Source organism: Sparus aurata, chromosome 10 (genome assembly GCF_900880675.1).
Source record: "Sparus aurata chromosome 10, fSpaAur1.1, whole genome shotgun sequence".
Taxonomy (NCBI): Eukaryota; Metazoa; Chordata; class Actinopteri; order Spariformes; family Sparidae; genus Sparus; species Sparus aurata.
The window spans coordinates 13319704-13337491 of NC_044196.1; the positions used below are offsets into that span (position 1 = coordinate 13319704).

A 17788-nucleotide genomic window follows, 5' to 3' on the forward strand; every position below is an offset into this window, starting at 1 on the left:
CATGTACCTCTCCTCCTCTGTGCAGGGTCACCCCGGTCAGGAGGGCAGCAGAGGACCACCAGGACACGACGGCTGTAACGGCACCAGAGGAGATCCAGGAGAGCCCGGGTTCGGGGGGATAGGTGGACCTGGAGCACCCGGATACACTGTGAGGACAACACTTTTAATTCCTCTCTACGTGTTTTTGGATCTCGTTATGTAGAGAATCTGAAGTTTATCGTCACTGATGGCGTCCTCTCCTCCTCGACAGGGGCCTACCGGGCCGAAGGGTCAGAAAGGAGAACCTCGATACATCTCTGAGGACGGCTTCACGGTAACGTCTCACTCACAGATTCAGATGTTAGAGGTTTAATCGGCTTTATTGACAAAATGTGACCAAAACTGATCTTTATTCTTTCTTTTCCTTTCTGTTGACTTTTATTTTTGATTTCTTGACTTTTCTTTTCTAGATTGTTTCTTTATCTTTCCTTTCTTTTCTCTTTTCTTTCTTCACTTTTCTTTTTAGTTTTTCTTGACTTATAATTTTATTTTTCTTGACTCTCCTTCATCTTTAATTTTCTTTTCATTCTCTTCTCCTTTCCTTTTCTTACCTTTCTTTAAACGGGTGTGGCAAGGTTTTTTTTTTATTTTACTTGTCAAACAACTTTGTGTTTGCAGTCCAGTAGTTTGTCTATTTGTCATTTAGTTTTTTTGGGGATATCTCAATGTTTTTCAACAGATTCAATGAGATAAACTCTTGAACCATGAACCATGAAGCGCTTTCAGGATTTCAAGACAGAAACACATTTTAAACAACATGCATCAATGTATTTAGACGAGCCTAAGACAGTTTAAAGTCATTGTGGAGTTCCAACCACATTGATAGGGTTCATGCATTATTGATCTCATGCAGTCCTGCAGTTTGTCCAGCAGGTGGCGCCACAGTAAAACTGAATTACTAACAACATTGGTGTAATTAGTCCAAATCCTCTGTCAGCATGTCGCCTGTACTTAGAGGCAGAAATGAACAATGTTGATAACAAAATCTGTTTTCTTTTGAATTGATGATTAAAAATGTTTATTCTCTTTTCCCTCGTTTAGAGTTTACCAGGTTTACCAGGACGGGACGGTGCACCTGTAAGACTTTCAATTTTTTCTGCTCACTGTGCAACAACAGATTATGTTCAAAATAAGATAACACAGCTGAGTGAAATGAAATTAACATTAAATGCAACGTTAGTTAAACACTTGCAGTCAGTTATATGTATATATATGTATTTACTCCTCTGCAGGGTGTCAGAGGTCCTGATGGTCCACCTGGGTTCACTGGTCCCAGTGGCCCGGAGGGATTCCCCGTACGTAAACTAATTCATCTGTTTCTCTTCCTCGGAATATTCTGATTTATTTAAATTTCATCTGAAGCATTTGTGAATAATAGTTGTAATTGTGTTGCTGGTTCTGATTCTGTCGTCCCTCTTTAGGGCCCACCCGGTCCTCCCGGTCCCCCAGGGCCAGTGGTAAGTACAGTAACAGAGTAAAGGGATGATTATATTCCAGTATAAGACAGTAAACAGCAGTTATACAAGTCTCAGTTTTGCATTTTAAATATTCTTGTTCCTCCGAGTTAACCCTTGTTGTTTTCAGGGGAGCCGTAGTGACGGATATCAAGGCGAGAGAGGAGACAAGGTACGCTTTGTTGACTGAAGAGCTCATTTAGAGTCCGAAGGGATTACATCACACACATTAAATGGCTTGTTGAACATCTGAACATAACACATAAACAAAGAGAAGAATCACAGTCGAGTTAGTATTTGACTTCCTAGTTAGTGTTAATTCCAACTTAAGCAATGACATACAAATGTAATGAAACATGAAAGTGACACGGAGGACGATTTATCTCTGTGATTTCAACATTCAAGGACTCGAGAAAGTGTAAAAACCCAAAGTGATAAACTTCAGCGGTGACAACGTTTTTTGTCTTTTCAGGTGTGCGTTAGCTTTGCGTTACACAAAAACAGGTATCAGGAAATGAAAAAAAAATCTTTGTGATTCTAAATATAGAATTTTTAGGCAGTTTCTGAATTATTTTAAGCATCTTTTCTTTAGCTATTTATTGGGAGCTACTTTGGCCCTCCTGCAGCCTTTATGCTAAAGTACGTTTGGCTAACACATGCTAGACTTATCACCGTAGTACAAAATGATTTTAAAGTTAATCTATGAAAGGAAGCGGAAAAAACTTTCTTCAGAAATGTTGTAGTTTACAAAAATTGTTCTGTTTCCACCCTCATAGGTTCTTTAAAAATAATAAAAACAGATTGAAGTGAAGTGTAAAATACGGATGGAGCCTCTGGATCTGAAGCGTGAAACCAACGCGAAAGTGCTGGTTGCAAAAAGTAGTCAGATTCTATATAAGCTTATGAGAAAATTACCCCTACTTCTCACTTGATTAATAACCTCAGTAAACAGTTTCCTGATGACTGATATTTGTGTCAGTCTCTAGGTTTCAAGTCTTCTTCAACACAGCATGATATTTAGTAAATTATGGTCCAAATAGAAAGTAAAATAGACGATTAAGCAGGTTGTGATTTAGGACGTGTCCTTAGTCAGGATATCCTCCCCAGCTCCACCCTCTCGTCCAAATATGGTCACTTCGTGGTCAAAATGGTGGCAGATGAACCGTTGGTGGCACCGACATAGTCTGAAAGTTTCCTAAAGAACGTTTCTTATTCTTTCCGTGAGCAAATGATTAAACCTGGTCCCAGTATCGACCCCTGTGGGACACCGTTACGTTTAATCTTGCACCGTTGGACTTGTGATTTTTTACACTTTCTCTTCACATACACATCAGCTACACAACAGCAGGCTTAGAGTGCTCTAGCTGGGTCCTAGGTGTGTGTTTGTGTGTGCATTTAAGCGTGTATGCATGCCTGTAAAATAATTTGGTTGGACATAATACTGTGCATGTTAAAATCTGACCGGTGGTGTTTTCTCTGCAACCTGCACTTCTTCTTCCGTCCACCATTAATTTACCCTCCAACCATTCCATCCTTCCCTCCATAACCCCACCCATCCCTCCAACCTCTCCGTCCTCTCCACCCTCCTCTCTCCATCCCCCACATTGCCAGACTACTGAACTGTTTGTTGCACTCTGTATGATAAAAAGATCACATGAACCCTCTACTTGATTCAGTCTGGTTTGTTCTTTCAAAATGACCTGAGCTGCCGCTGAGTCAAGTCACAAACAAACTCACTCAAAATCACGTCTGGATTCAGTGATTCATTTCAAATCCTGATCTGGCTTTTTGAAGGAACAGTTCACCCAAAATGGAAATAAGTCAGTGTCTTCTTTGTAAGCCCTGAGATCCCAAATTCACTTGATTAAACATTATTTAACAGCCCTTATGGCGGGTTTAGACACGTGTGTGCTAATGCTTTTAGCTTAGCAGCTACAGTGAAGATTATGGTTTAAAAAAGGGTGTAAATGATGTATTTTTTAATCAATTTGAGATCTGGGGGCTTCCATAGACTTGGCTTAAAGTCAGTAGTGGACATCTACTTCAGTTTTTTAAGACTACGATACTTCGCCCAACTTTCCATCGTCATGAGGGTGAGAACATTAAGACTGAATTTTCACTTTTGGGCAAGCTCCAATTATTTTTTTGTGAGTTGACCAGCGGCATCACACACTTGTTTCCCTCGCAGATGAATGACAGTTCAGAGATTTTACTTGAGATTTTCTCTCAAATACGAAAGAAAATGAGATCTTGATGAGACCATGCGTCACCTCAACCTTTAAAATATCCTCAAATCAAGAAAATGTCCGTAATTAAAGAGATCAAACTCATTAAATGTCTGAGCTGTCACTCTGGAGGACGACCTGTGGACTGTAACTGGTGCTGGAATCACTCGCTCCTACTTCTCACGTTGCACTACATCTTCCCTTTTTAATTAATCCTGTTTGGGGGGCATCTGGCGGTGAACTCTGGGATTTGTGTACTCCATTTGCCTGCTCTTGAAAACTCCTCAACCCCCCCATCCACCCACCCACCCACTCATCTCATTTTGAACAATCGCACACGAGTACTAACAGTCCTCACACACTGCATGCATGTTATGCTCAACCAAACCATCAAACACTGAACTCAAGACAGATTCGGGGTTGTACTGAATGTGGGAACAGCTGGATCTACTGTCGAGCCTGTTGAGAGACGTATCTGTGGGATGAAACTTACCCTGCTTGGCATTTTTTTTTTTTTATTTTGATCAGTTGTGGAGAACGAGGGCTCGAAATTTCATACAATTGATCAACAAGAAAATCAAGATAAAGTTTTCCATAGATAATTCTCTGCTATTCTCTCTTTCTCCTTTCACTCTGTTTCTTTATCCTTCCTCATGTTTTCTTCTTTGCATTACTCATCTATCTATCTATCTATCTATCTATCTATCTATCTATCTATCTATCTATCTAGTCCACTGATTTAGAAGTGTACTCCGCTATAACGTGGACAAACTAATGGAGTGTTTTGGATCAAAATTGATGCAGTCGCACCGCATTTATTGGAATTGGCCTGTTGAAGTCTTTCAAAGTGATTATCTGATTATTAACTAAGAGAGGATCGGACACCAATGATAAGGATCTCCGTTTGATCTAATTTCAAGAAGAAAGTTTGCTGAGATCAATTTTTATACCATAGTCTTCGTAGGCTTTATTGGAAGATACAGCTGCGTATCATCTGCGTAGAAATATAATTAAATGTTGTATCTCTGTTTAGTGAGGCCAAGTGGGAGCATGTTAAGTGAAACATTTGCAAAGAAGGAAGAGGAGACATGGTCGCAATTAGAAACACAAAAAAATGGGGTTAGTTAAGTCACAACGAGGTAATTTATCAGATATCTCGTAGCTTCTTTTGGAACCATCAAAATCTTAATACAGCTGGTTTTCACGTATGCCGTTGCACTCTGCAAAGCCTTTAAACAGCTCCCCGTTTGAAAAACCCCAACCTCAAAAATCTCATGAAGTTTTGAGTCTACAGTGAGGAAGGCGGAGGCTGTTGTAGCTGCTAATTTCGGTCCAGGGTTTTGGATGTTAGCAATGTCATATGAGAGATGTATCCAGGTGTCCACATACTTCTGGTGATGTAGTCTATCTTTCTATCTGCTTCATCCATCCCACTTCATACATCCATTCTCTTTCTTCTCTCTGACCTCCTTCCTCTTCCTGTTTCCCCTCCACCCCCTTCCACGACTCCTCCTGATTGGCTAACGGTGTGTTGTGTGTATCTCGGATTCAGGGCGACGTGGGTCTACCCGGACCCAGTGGTACTCCCGGCGACGGGTCACTAAGAAGCGAACAAACTCTCACTATCTACAAAGGAGATAAGGTAACACGGCAAGGGAAGGCTAGGAGCAGAAGATGTCTTCACAACACACTCACACACACACACACACAAACGGATGTGGTGGGGTTTCGCTATAAAAGTATTAAAAAGAAGGTGGATAACGCAGCAGGCGGCTAAAGAGGACGAGGAGCAGTGATTGCAGCAAACTTTACAGCCGTGGAGGGGAGGACGTGTTGGTGCGGAGGTGAGGAGTCGGAGGAGGTGGAGGAGAGGTTCGTCCAACTGAGCGTCAGTCCAGCATCTTTTTCCTGACACTGTGGAGTTCGTTACGCAGAAGTGAAAGAGGCAGAAATAATCTAAATTTGTCAGTATTGTTCTAAAGGTGCTGAAAGATACTGAATGTGTGATCTTGAAATGCATTAACAGGGGATACAATGTAGTTTCTTATGTCATTTGTTATGCTTTATTGAGAATAACTCAATCTGTATTATACATTCATTAGCAGTTAACTACGCTTTCGCATTCAACTAAGATTGGATCGTAACAATGTTGTACCGGTTTAAGACATCCAAACTCATCTGTTGAGAAGCTTGCAAAGCTTTTCTTCCAGGGGTGAAGCTTGGAGGTCCATGATTGACCTTGGAGATGCAAAAAAAAAAACAGCTGACACAATGCTAGCTAGCCCTAGCGGTCCAGGAGGCCAAAATCTGAATGACTAACTAAATCCGTAGATGGAGAAAAAGTCAAACGTATTGCTTTTAAATTCTTGCCGTTTCTATCAGATCCTTTCCGCCTCTGGAGATTCTTGGATGTAAGTTTAACATCCAAAGACATTAACTTGATACTACAGTAGGACCATCCTCTCACCATCACCCCCGACACGTCCTCGCTCCTCTGCTCACCGTGTGCACAACAACATCCCCTTCCATGACCTCGTCCACCGGTCGGTCCCCCATAAATGCCCCCAAACTCTCTGCCCTCGCCTTACCGCCGTATCCCCGTCGCCACGCTGACCCGTGTAAACAACTCTCTTTTCCTTGGTTACGGCATCCAGGGCGACGTGGGCTTGCCCGGCGACCCCGGCCAGCCAATGATCAATGGCGTTGTGGAGTTTGTGGGTTTTCCCAAAGGAGACAAAGGAATGCAGGTTTGTTGCAACGGTTCTCAAGAGTCGATCCAGATACAGACAAGAGTCCCTGAAACACCTACTGTATCTTTACAAGTTGAACCATCGCTATGGAGAATTAAGTGCTGATCTCTTGCATTTCTGAGGTTTACTCCAACTCTTGGATACATGACATGACCACTTAAGTTCAGTTTAGCTCTGTGTCAGTTCTCGGAGTGGAAAAAACCCCACTGTGAACATCAGAGGTAGCTTTCCCTGACCCCCTTGTTGCTAACCATCGAGATGAAAATAATCCAAATCATCCACTCCGGATTCTTCAGCGTTCCGAGCCCAACACAGTGCATCCTTTCTGGGGTTTGAACAGCTCTGTGGCTTCAATGGGAGCAAAGAATCTGTTTCAAAATCTGCATGATCAACATATCAGTCCCGTCACCCTTTAAACTAGCTTTTTGTTTTGGGTGAGATTTTACTGTTTGCGTGGAATTTCAAAGGTAAGTTTTGCTACAAAGAAGATGTAACACACAATTTATTCACTGGACAATCTAAATATAATCAGAATTTAATTTCCGTCGTTCTGCAGAAGTTCACCTTTGTTATCTCTCTGTCTTTCTCAAAGGGTGAACCAGGTCCAAAAGGAATCAGAGGATACTCCGGCGGTCCTGGTAGACCCGTACGTATTTCCGTACCTTTTCATTGACATTTCTATCCAAGTCATTAGATATGCTGATGATCGTGACTTGGGAATATCGTACCAAACATGCGGAAAGGTCAGTGAGAAAAATTCTGGCTATAGAGCTCAAGTAAGGTCATTTTTCTTTACTTGTTTTCAGGGACCTTTCGGTTTTCGTGGTGAATATGGAGAAAAAGGCATTCCTGGGTACCCCGGGGCAAGAGTAAGAGCTAACGGCTGACTGTATTAAAGTTTTTTCATACATTTAAGACGAAGTAGTTCCTCTCTCACTTTTCCTTTACTTCTTCCTCTGTGATTGATGTCTTCTTTGATTCCACCAAACAGGGTCCTCCTGGTTTTAACGGGCCACCTGGAGTTTTAGGACAACCAGTAAGCTTTTATAATACTGTTCCTACATTCAAAATGCATTTAATTCTGAGGTACTGATAAAAACATTTATTGTACTATAAGCATTCGACTCTTGTAGAGAAAATAGTCTGTTATAAGCCATCAATCCTCCATTCAGTGTTTACATAAGTGGAAGTATTGACGGATTTTGAGTAAAATGCACAAAAAGTACAAGTTTCGTCCTTATAATAAATCATTTTTTATTATATTTAGAGCAGGGGAATATGTTAAGTCATCTGTGCAGTGAATCAACCCAGTTTTGTTTCGGTCACAGGGAGCGAGAGGCAACCCAGGTTTCCCCGGACAACCAGGATACATCGGACCCAAGGTAAGATGAGTGTGTGTTGTTTCCCACACTTTTTCCACACTGCATACTTACTTCATACAGTACTTAATATACTAACATTTATAGTATGCAAGACATCGACATACTTAAAATGTCAGGCGTCGATCAAATTGCATTCTTCATCAATCAGACCTAACAAATATGAAGCAAACGTTGTGTTATGTTCAGTCTTTTGACGTGTTCCTGACACTGTTTCACCACCTTCTTACTGTCATTTCCAGCCATAAGAAACTTGAACGTGCATTGCATTGTGGGAAAATAGTGTAAATTAACAGCAACAAAAATCAAGCTTTGTTTTAGGGTACCTAAAAACTGCTTTAAGTGTATTTAATTTTGTTTTCTAATAATCATTCTGAGTCATTTCATCTTGACTTCAGCTCCTTAAATGTGAATATTTTCCAGTTTCTGTCCTCTACATGACAGTAATCTGAATATCTTTGAGTTGGATATCCATTTTCTGACATTTGTAGGACAAACATCCACATAATTACTCAAGAAATTAATCAAAACATTGTTTGACAGTAAGCATCATTGTTAGTTGGAAACCTGCTGAGTAAATAACGGATCAGGAGCACTGTTTATATATTGCATCGCCTCTGTTTTACCAGCAGATGGTGCCAGTGTTGATGAGATGATTTTAACCTGAAGAAGCAGATGAAGAAAATGTCACCACGCTGTTTAATAAGATAATCTCATATTTATAATGAAGCCGTTAACTCAGTTTAAAGGAATAGTTGGATTTATATAGTTAGCTTATGGGAATAGTTTTCAGGAGTTAGCGAGCTAAAAGACAAGCTGGCTAGCCGTCGCTTTTAACTCATACACATTCAATATAAGATGTTAATTGTTAAGTTAATTGTTGATGAGAGATGGATTTGTTTCTTACCTCAGGACCAGAGCTACATGAGCTGCTTCCTCCTTGTTTCAAGTCTTTATACTTGCTTGGTTAACGTTAAGCTAACCAACTCATGGAGCTAACTTTTATACTTACCATACAGACGTGAGACGTAGCGTTTACCGTCTCATACGCAAAAACGTGTCCAGATAACTAAACTTTTTCCTATAAAAGTTGATCAGAGTAGACTTCAGCAACAAATAGCAGGAACATATATGCCAAGAACATCGAGATATGTACAAAAAAGGCACACAAATAATAAAATATGTCCAAGATAAGAATAAAACAAGGGAAGTACGACAGTTAATAGTTTGCATCTCTTGTAGCCTTGAGCTAAGAAGCTGATTTTCATATATGATTAATAGGTTGTAAAAAAAAACAACAGCTGCAGAAGATCTAAGGGTTCATGAAGAACTTGAAAAAATAACACAAGCTGGTCTTGTAGGCTGGTCCCAAGTTATTAAGAGCTTTATGAACTAGGAATTCATCTTTCTTTGAATATACGAGGAGGCATTAGCTCTTAGCTCTGTCTTTCTCATGCCGGTCTAGGATATAAGTTTAACAAATCGAGCAGAAGTAGTGTTGCAACTTTTGTCCTAAACTGTTTGTATGTGTCTGACAGGGAGACCAGGGAGACCCCGGAGCACCAGGACCTGTAACTTACGTTAGTGATATTGGCACCGCTGTCAAAGGTAACACAAGCACACCAAATCCAAACCACTAGCTTAACGGATCATTTAATCACGTACAACTTTCCAAGTCCACTTCCGTCTCTTCTCTGATTGGCTGCAGGACCTCCAGGTGACCCAGGTCTAGGTGGCCTGCCCGGTCCCCGTGGTGACCTAGGAGCTCCAGGATTCCCAGGAGCTCCAGGCCAACCAGGCATTGGTGGTTTTGGTTCAGGTGATATATACAGACACAAACATCATCCGAGGCGGTTTAATAATCTTTAAATCCTGCAACTCCAAATCCATCATCTCCCCTGTCCTCCTTCCACATCCGCAGGTAGTGGACGGCCAGGTTTCCCCGGGACCCCAGGTCCGAAGGGAGAGACAGGTGACCCAGGCATACCCGGCTACGGCACAGAGGGCTCCCCCGGCTCCCCTGGACTCCCCGGACGCCCCGGCAACCCCGGACCTCCAGGCCCTTCTAGTACGTTCACACAGGCTCGACTGACACCCGCTCTTTCCCTCACAGGTGGTCGTGATAAGGGTTTCATGTGGCTAAGACAGAAACCCATGAAGGTCCAAAGGATCCTTGCAGCCAATAAGAGGCTCCATGTTTTTAACTCCGGGTAATTCCGGTATTCGTAAACCGGGTCGCCAACAGACTCCATTGAAAAAAACTCTAATTTTACGTGTGTTATTGTGTGACTTCAGTGTTTGAAAGGGTCCATTTGGATCCCGACTAACGGATGTACAAGTTTAAGAATACCAGAATTACCCTTTAACTCTTGTTTATGTTGTCTGTTAGTTACTTTTCTTTAAGACAAGCTGGATCCTTTGTGTGAAAGGAGCTAAAAAAAATGAAAATAAACTGGTTGTGAATTAGAATGAAAAACTTTTAAAGATGAGGATGCAGCATCTCTATCGTCTTGGAACTGGGCTGCACACAGAATTCGCAATAAGAAAATCAAGTTCATGGCTAAAAAAAAAAGCTACAAGCAGACTTTAAAGCATCATGGTTGACTCATTTAACTGTTCTCCAAGGATTGGTCGAGGGGCCCTGCGTCATCCATCCTGAGTTGTCCACCAGGCCCAAAGGCAGGTACCCTAAAGGCGGCCATATTGCTATGAGCGCCATGGCAATATTAGGCAGAAAGTTCAAAACAAGCAAACACAACTTTCAGCAGGCAGTATCTCGCTGCCAAACCGCTTTTGTTATCATTTAACGCTATACTGTGTGGAGGGTCGCGGTGGTAAGTACAGCTGAGAACAGACGGAGGCTTCAGACTTGGACGGGAGGTTCTCTCGACTCCAAGGCTGCTTTTCCCATCTTTGGCCACAAGGTGTCGCCTGCTGTGAAGACGATTCACTGATTTTACATGGACATAAGGCTCAGCAGCAGTGTTGTTCACAAACAGGGAGTTTTTTTTTTTTTTTTCAAGCACAAACGCGTTTAAACGAAGGAAAACATAGAGAGTAATAACGCGGATGATTATTATACACTTGAGATTTTCAGATTTTTGGGAATATATTAAAAAATATAAAATTTCTGTGATATAATGGAAGGTATATTGCATTCTTGATACTTGTAGGATGGATGTTATTTGTACGGAAGCCCTGAGAGAGAAAGTGAGATAAAAAAAAAAAAGAGAGAGAGAGAGAAATAAAACAAATAATTTCTCAAAATCTCTCAATTTCAGGACAGAATTTTTTTTTTTATTAATGTTATTTTTGCAAGTGAAGGGGACAGCATTTTTTTGTTCTGATTATAAGAATAATTATTATTATATGACAAAACATTTTTAAGTTTAAAAAAACTAAATTAAATAGAAGATACTGGCCAAAAGAAAGTTAATTAAAAAATTTTAATCAGCTTACAAAACTAATTTTTTCCACCTCTTAAGTAAAATAGATAATGATAATAATAACAAATAACAATAATAAATATATGCCAAAATATTTAGTTTAAAATACAAATTCAATAAAAAAGTTTAATCATAAAAAAATCACCTTTATTTATGATTTTTTGAAAAAAAAAAAAAAGTTTTTTAATTACCCTGGCAAAGAAAAAAAAAATATTTACTTGTTTTCACAGATAAAAAAAAGAAAAAAAATCTTTTTTAGGACTTCTGTACCAAACACATTAATCCCATTTCGAACCAAGTGTGTAAAATTAAATTACGTTACAGAGGTTAAATATTCTCCGGGCTTCAGTAGTTTTGGGGCTGAGAATCTCAAACTCAAACTCAAAGTCTCACTTACTCACAATTTGAAATCCTTGAACTTCGACAAAGAAATTTTACATTAAGGAAATTACTTGTGAAAAGTAGTAGTAGGTCGACTTTTGACCTTGTCCACCATAAAGACCCAGAATGCATTTACACTTTCCCCACAAACACACAGACATCAGATGAACGAGCAGCTCTTAGCCTTTACAGTCCATATAAAATCACTGAATCGGTTCATGCTGAGTATTCTGTTTTATATTTTCACACAATATAAACGAGGTAATGCTTTAAACGAGCATCTGTCATCTTGCAGCCGCAGCAGCAGCAGCTAAACTCTTTCATATCACATGCTGACAGACTAATCCTGATTTCACACTGTGACGCCAAGCTGCATTTGCACTGTGACGATATTTAAACATTTAGCTGTAAGTTTGTATCAAAAAATAACTTCCTCCAAGACGGGAATTTAACACATTAACACCCTGCTTCAGTGCAATTCAGCTTCAAGTTCAAACTGTGTGAAATCAAAAAATCACAGGATTTATAGGTAGATAATTTTGGGCTACTTCGTGGTTAATTTAGCATTTCAACCTCGAATTGATCTAACTTAACACAAGTTTGTGTGTGTGTGTGCTTGCAGGTGCAGGCACAGATTACCCCTCAAGTATCCCCGGACAGCCTGGTTTGCCTGGACCACGAGGAGGGCCCGGTAACACGGGATACAAAGGCGTCAGAGGTACACACACGAAAACATTTATTTTCCACCGGCTAACATCGGTTTTAACTTCTTCAACAGGCTAACAACAGTGTTAGCTCCTCAACAGGCTAACATCAGCTTCGCTAAAAGGCTAGCTACAGTGTTAGCTTCTTCAACAGGCTAACAACAGTGTTAGCTTCTCGACAGGCTAACAACAGCTTCTCTAAAAGGCAAGCTACAGTGTTAGCTTCTTCAACAGGCTAACAACAGTGTTAGCTCCTCGACAGGCTAACAACAGCTTCTCTAAAAGGCTAGCTACAGTGTTAGCTTCTTCAACAGGCTAACAACAGTGTTTGCTCCTCAACAGGCTAACAACAGCTTCTCTAAAAGGTTAGCTACAGTGTTAGCTTCTTCAACAGGCTAACAACAGTGTTAGCTCCTCAACAGGCTATAACAACAGCTTCTCTAAAAATCTAGCTACAATGTTAGCTTCTCCAACAGGCTACAATGGTTTTAACTCCTATAACATGCTAACTACAGTTTTAGCTTCTCTGCCAAGCTAACATAAGTGGTAGCTTCTCTGAAAGGTTAACAATAGTGTTAGCTTCTCCCACAGGCTAACATTGGTGTTAGCTTGTCCAACAGGTTTTCATCAGTAGTAGCTTCTCGAAGAGGCTAACATCAAGGTTAGCTTCTCTTCTTCCTCTACACTTCCAACCGACTCTTAATGAATCCATCTTCCTCTCCTCTCCCTGCCTTCTTCGTTGCCCCCCTCCCTCCATCCTCCAGGTGATCCTGGCGACTGTGAATGCATCGGACGAGGCACCTCAGGACTCTCTGGGTTACCTGGATCCCCAGGAACCAACGGAGCCCCCGGCTTCGCTGGACGAAAGGGTGAGCCTGGTGACCCCGGTGCACCGGGCTTCGGCGGTGTTCAGGGACCTCCTGTAAGTGAAGTTTGGTCTCTTTTAGCTGACAGGTGTTAAATGTTTTTGAATCATTCAGTGTGTTCTAAGTGAGGCTGTATGTGTGAGGGTTTCTGAACAACAATCTGTCCTTTCTGTCCTCCTGCAGGGTCGTCCTGGTGACAGGGGCTTCTTTGGTCGTAAAGGAGAGAAGGGGGCATCTTACTACCCCACCCTGGGTCTCGGGGAGAAAGGAGAGCTCGGATCTACTGGACCCAGAGGACCTACAGGTGAAACTGGAAAACCCGGTAGAGACGGCCTTCCTGGCTTCCCTGGATCCCCTGGACCCCCAGTGAGTGCTGAGACAAAAATTATTCTTGTATATTAAAGGATTTTATTTTCAAATTAAGCAACATTTCTTTTCTTTCTTCTCCAGGGTGACGCTGGCTACGGCACGGTGGGAGAGAAAGGTTTCCCAGGTTACCCGGGGGCTAAGGGTCGTCCCGGCGGCCCTGGTGAGCCCGGCGTCGGCTACCTCGGAACGCCCGGCTTTCGTGGAGAGCCTGGAGACCCCGGAATACCGGGGCTGCCAGGGACACCAGGTTCACCTGGACCGAGAGGTAAGTGACGACGTGTGTGTGTGTGTGCGTGTGTGCGTGTGTGTGTGTATGTTTGACTTTGTGAGACAGAGCGTTAAAGAAAGTGTGTGTGTGTGTGTGGGTGGATGTCATATTCTCCTCACAGGTGAACCTCCCCGACCACACATCCATTCCATCATCCGATCAGTCCCATCCTCCATGTACTCTAGTTACCATAGCAACTTCATCCTAACACCCTCAAACCCCATCCGAGGACATTTCTCAGGGACATCTGGTCCCTCGATCAGTCTCCAGGACGCGGAAGGGGGACAACGTGGCTCTCGTTAGATTTTTTTTTTCTCTCCCACCAAAGCAGCAGCTTCCCGCCCTTCATGCCTCGGCTGCAGCAGCAAACCTGTTAACTACACGATTAATGGTCTCCATTAATGTTGCTTATACACCTCTTCTGCAGCCAATAATCAATAATCCATAAACTGCTTCAACTGTTAGTTTTGACTGATTGATGCACATTGATGTGATTTTATTATTTTCAATGCTGGTCGCGCAAAAAATGGCTACTGTGCTCGTTTAGTCTCAGAGGAAGTGAGAGGAATTCTATTACCATTCAAGACAAACACTGATGAGGGAAAACACTGTGGGCGGAGCTTGCTCGGGCCTGTAGGAGCCGACCAATCAGAGCAGACTGGGCTTTTTTTAAGGAGGAGACAGGCACATTCAGACAGAGGCTGAATAGAGGTGATCAGTATGAGAATAATAATGTGTTTTTTGAACATTAAGGCATGAAAACTCTTTTTTGGGAACACCTCCCATAAAAGTATAAACCTGAAAATGAGATAATATTGGACCTTTATCAGATCCGGAAGAAATTTATAACCTACCCAGCAAAATATTAAGTTGTATCTCTGCAGCACCTCTAAGAACACCCTGTCTTGGTTGAAAATGAAAGTTGAATATGAGAATTTTAAGTGCACTATAATGTCTTTTTATAACTTATTAAAGCCAAATACAAAATGGGATCTTTAAGCCGACTGAACACGGTCACATTTGTAGACCGATTTAGGCTTAAATGTAGGAAAGTAAAGGCTCTGTAGGGGCATGATTCGTGATTTCTTGCTTGTCTTTGACGTCTCCATTTGGGTCGAGCAAAAGCTAACTGCAGAGCAAGTTTGAAACCAACATCTGCAAGAAAAACTCACAAATTAAAGAATCAGGTCAGGAGGAAGTAAAGATGTATTGCTGGTTCTTCTTCTCTGAGACTAAACGACACAAGGTCCTCCTCAGCAGCAGCAGCAGCAGCAGCAGCAGCAGCAGCTGGCCGCTCATCCTCAGTATGAATGTTTGCTCTCATACCTCGTGACGCTAATGCTGAACACAACTGATTCATTTTTTTTTGCTCTTTAATATGAAGGTTATTGTCGCTCACATGAGCTGAGAGAGAGAGAGGAAACAACTCTCCTCTGTCGTCTCATGTCGCGCAATAACCTGTTTTTTAAGCACTTTGACATTGAAGCGAGCATTTTTTTTAAATGTGCTTTTGCTTTAACTTGAATGAGCCTTGAATTAATTGAATGGAACTGATTTTTGCTGATTTTTGCTGATATCTGTTTGATGAAAAAGAGATACATTTAATTTGCTTTTATTGGCGCATGCAAATGACCCTGACTGGCTTTGTATGCTGCCATCTTCTACCCCCTCTCTCCCTCTCCCCTCTCTCCCTCTCTCCCTCTCTCTCTCTCTCTCTCTCTCTCTCCATCCATCCATCCCTCCACCTCTCTGACCTTTATACCTTGTGCATGTGTATCTGTCCAGGTGAAAACAGCTGTGAAGGGGTTAATGACGCCGGAGAGGGAACGGGTGGGTAACTAACTTTTTTCATCCACCGAGAAAAAAGTGAACGAACCCCCGGGAGAAAACTTGTATTTATTTTTCTGCCAACTGGATATTCATAGAAATATCCAATACACATTCTATATGAAGGAAACATTGGAGCAGGAAGTTATACCAAAGTAGAGGCCAGGAAAGACAGGAAGTGATGCTAGAAACATCGTTTTCTCATGTGTTCATGATGCAGACAACCCGGTTGACACGTCACTGTATTCCGGCTAATAACAGTAGTGTGATTAAAACTAACACACATAAAAACTTGGTTTAAGATCTTAAAAAACTTGAGTAGTTCAGTTAAGTTTAAGTTAAGTTAAACACTCAAAAAACACTCAAACTTTGAGGCTGATTTAGGCTCAGATGAAGGTATTTAAAGGAAAAAAGCAGCATTCAGTGGAACAAAAGTGGATTCAAGGCAAATGTTGACGCCCAAGAGTAAAAAATGAAATTAATCAAAGTTGTAGTAATAATAAGATGCATGCAAATGATGATGTTTCAGATCTTAAGCATTTCTTTATGATTATGCTATGATGAACAACTCAGAAAATATATTACTGTTTGTGGTTAATTAGTCCAACACTCTAATAACAAGCTACCAAAACTTTCTGATGGGTGCCACAAAAGTAACTGACATCATGTTATTTGCAAATTGGAGCAAGAAAAAGAAAAGAAAAAATCAATACAACATATTTTTTGTGAGTATTAGTATGACGATTTCTTCGCCAGGATAGATTAATTGTACTGTAAGAAAACAGGATTTTTTTGCGTTTAATCCAAATTATAAAAGAAATTTAGGACGTTGTTAGTGAAAAAAAAGACGTTCTTCCTTTCGCCTTCAACCCTTCTTGTTCCTGTAAACTTTGACTAAAGATCCAAAAATCTTTCACGGCACTTGAAAAATAAAATACTTGAAAATAAATCAATAGAAGACAACATAACTTAAGGAGAAATTCTGAAGAAATGCACTTCTGCGGCACAGCACAGCCTGTTTTTAGGTGTTTTTGGACTATTTTATGTGAAGAAATATGATAAAAATGATAAGTCATGATTCACATGTATCATATGTTTCATACTTGAACTATAGATCCACAAGCACCTGAAAGGAAACTATTAAAGTAAATTTTATCACAGATTATTTAAAAAGGTAAAAATGTGATTTTCACTGTTTCACGCTGGCTGTCCAGGGAATAACTGACGTATCGTTTGCAGCGTGAACACATGGTGAGCGTCACTCAAAGAAGAAAAGTCTCTGGTGATCGAGAGAGAAAAAGAAAAGGCTGGTAGACAAATAGTTTAAGTCATGTGTACGTTAGCTCGCTGTCAATCATTAGTTCACGACGGAGCCGATGGAAGCCTCTCCAGCTCCCTGCGTCTCAGGGATTCCACTCTGGCCGAGTCAGTCGATGATTGACAGTCGAGGTTTTCAGTCTGAATCATCCAATCATCACCTCGCAGCAGACGCAGCCGGTCACACTCTCCTCTTCCCTCCAATCAAAGCTGCTGAAACCTGGCGCATGTGTTTTTTTGTTTCAAGCCCCCCTCCTGCCTCTGCTAAGTGCTTTCTTAACCAGTGAGGGATGTGGGAGGGAAGGAAAACACAAGACTGAGTTTGTAACTGTCATCAACTGCCCCCCCCCCAATCATTCATCGTGATCGATTTGCTACTAACGACATTCAAACCAACAAACACACGATAATTCTTCATGATCAAACTCAGATTAACGTACTGAGAGCAGAGCGTGAATGGAGGCGATTGACAATCAAACATGAAGCCTGCATTTAACGTTTGTTAGCTGTGTAGCTAAAGATGACGATGATCTGGCTCAGATAGAACATCACTCTGTTGTTGTTGTTGTTTGTGTTTACTGATTCAGACCTGGATCAAATACTAGTTATTAAAACACCTTTAACAGCATTTAATTTGTGGTCGTATTTGGTCCGGGCCTGAATGCGAGAACTGAAAATAAGCCGGTGTTTACGTTCCTTTCACTGTTTATGTCTGATGATGTATATAAAGTGTGATTGCTAACCTGTATGTGACTGCTGCTAC

At 41.2% G+C, this 17788-nt stretch overlaps 1 protein-coding gene across 3 annotated transcripts in view; it reads left to right on the plus strand.

The window, feature by feature from the left end:
• Positions 1–17788, plus strand: part of col4a6 (collagen, type IV, alpha 6) — a 125522-nt gene that overhangs the window by 95389 nt on the left and 12345 nt on the right. For 2 of the 3 annotated variants that reach the window (XM_030430930.1, XM_030430931.1), the window contains exons 7-26: positions 26–148; positions 251–313; positions 1081–1116; positions 1272–1334; positions 1461–1496; positions 1624–1665; positions 5271–5360; positions 7061–7114; positions 7275–7337; positions 7460–7504; positions 7797–7850; positions 9386–9455; positions 9556–9666; positions 9769–9915; positions 10473–10526; positions 12297–12392; positions 13143–13300; positions 13428–13610; positions 13695–13878; positions 15667–15711. In XM_030430930.1, coding sequence (XP_030286790.1) covers positions 26–148; positions 251–313; positions 1081–1116; positions 1272–1334; positions 1461–1496; positions 1624–1665; positions 5271–5360; positions 7061–7114; positions 7275–7337; positions 7460–7504; positions 7797–7850; positions 9386–9455; positions 9556–9666; positions 9769–9915; positions 10473–10526; positions 12297–12392; positions 13143–13300; positions 13428–13610; positions 13695–13878; positions 15667–15711 — 1717 coding nt within the window. The remainder of the gene's footprint in view (positions 1–25; positions 149–250; positions 314–1080; positions 1117–1271; positions 1335–1460; positions 1497–1623; positions 1666–5270; positions 5361–7060; positions 7115–7274; positions 7338–7459; positions 7505–7796; positions 7851–9385; positions 9456–9555; positions 9667–9768; positions 9916–10472; positions 10527–12296; positions 12393–13142; positions 13301–13427; positions 13611–13694; positions 13879–15666; positions 15712–17788) is intronic. The other variant, XM_030430932.1, reaches the window with a different exon arrangement.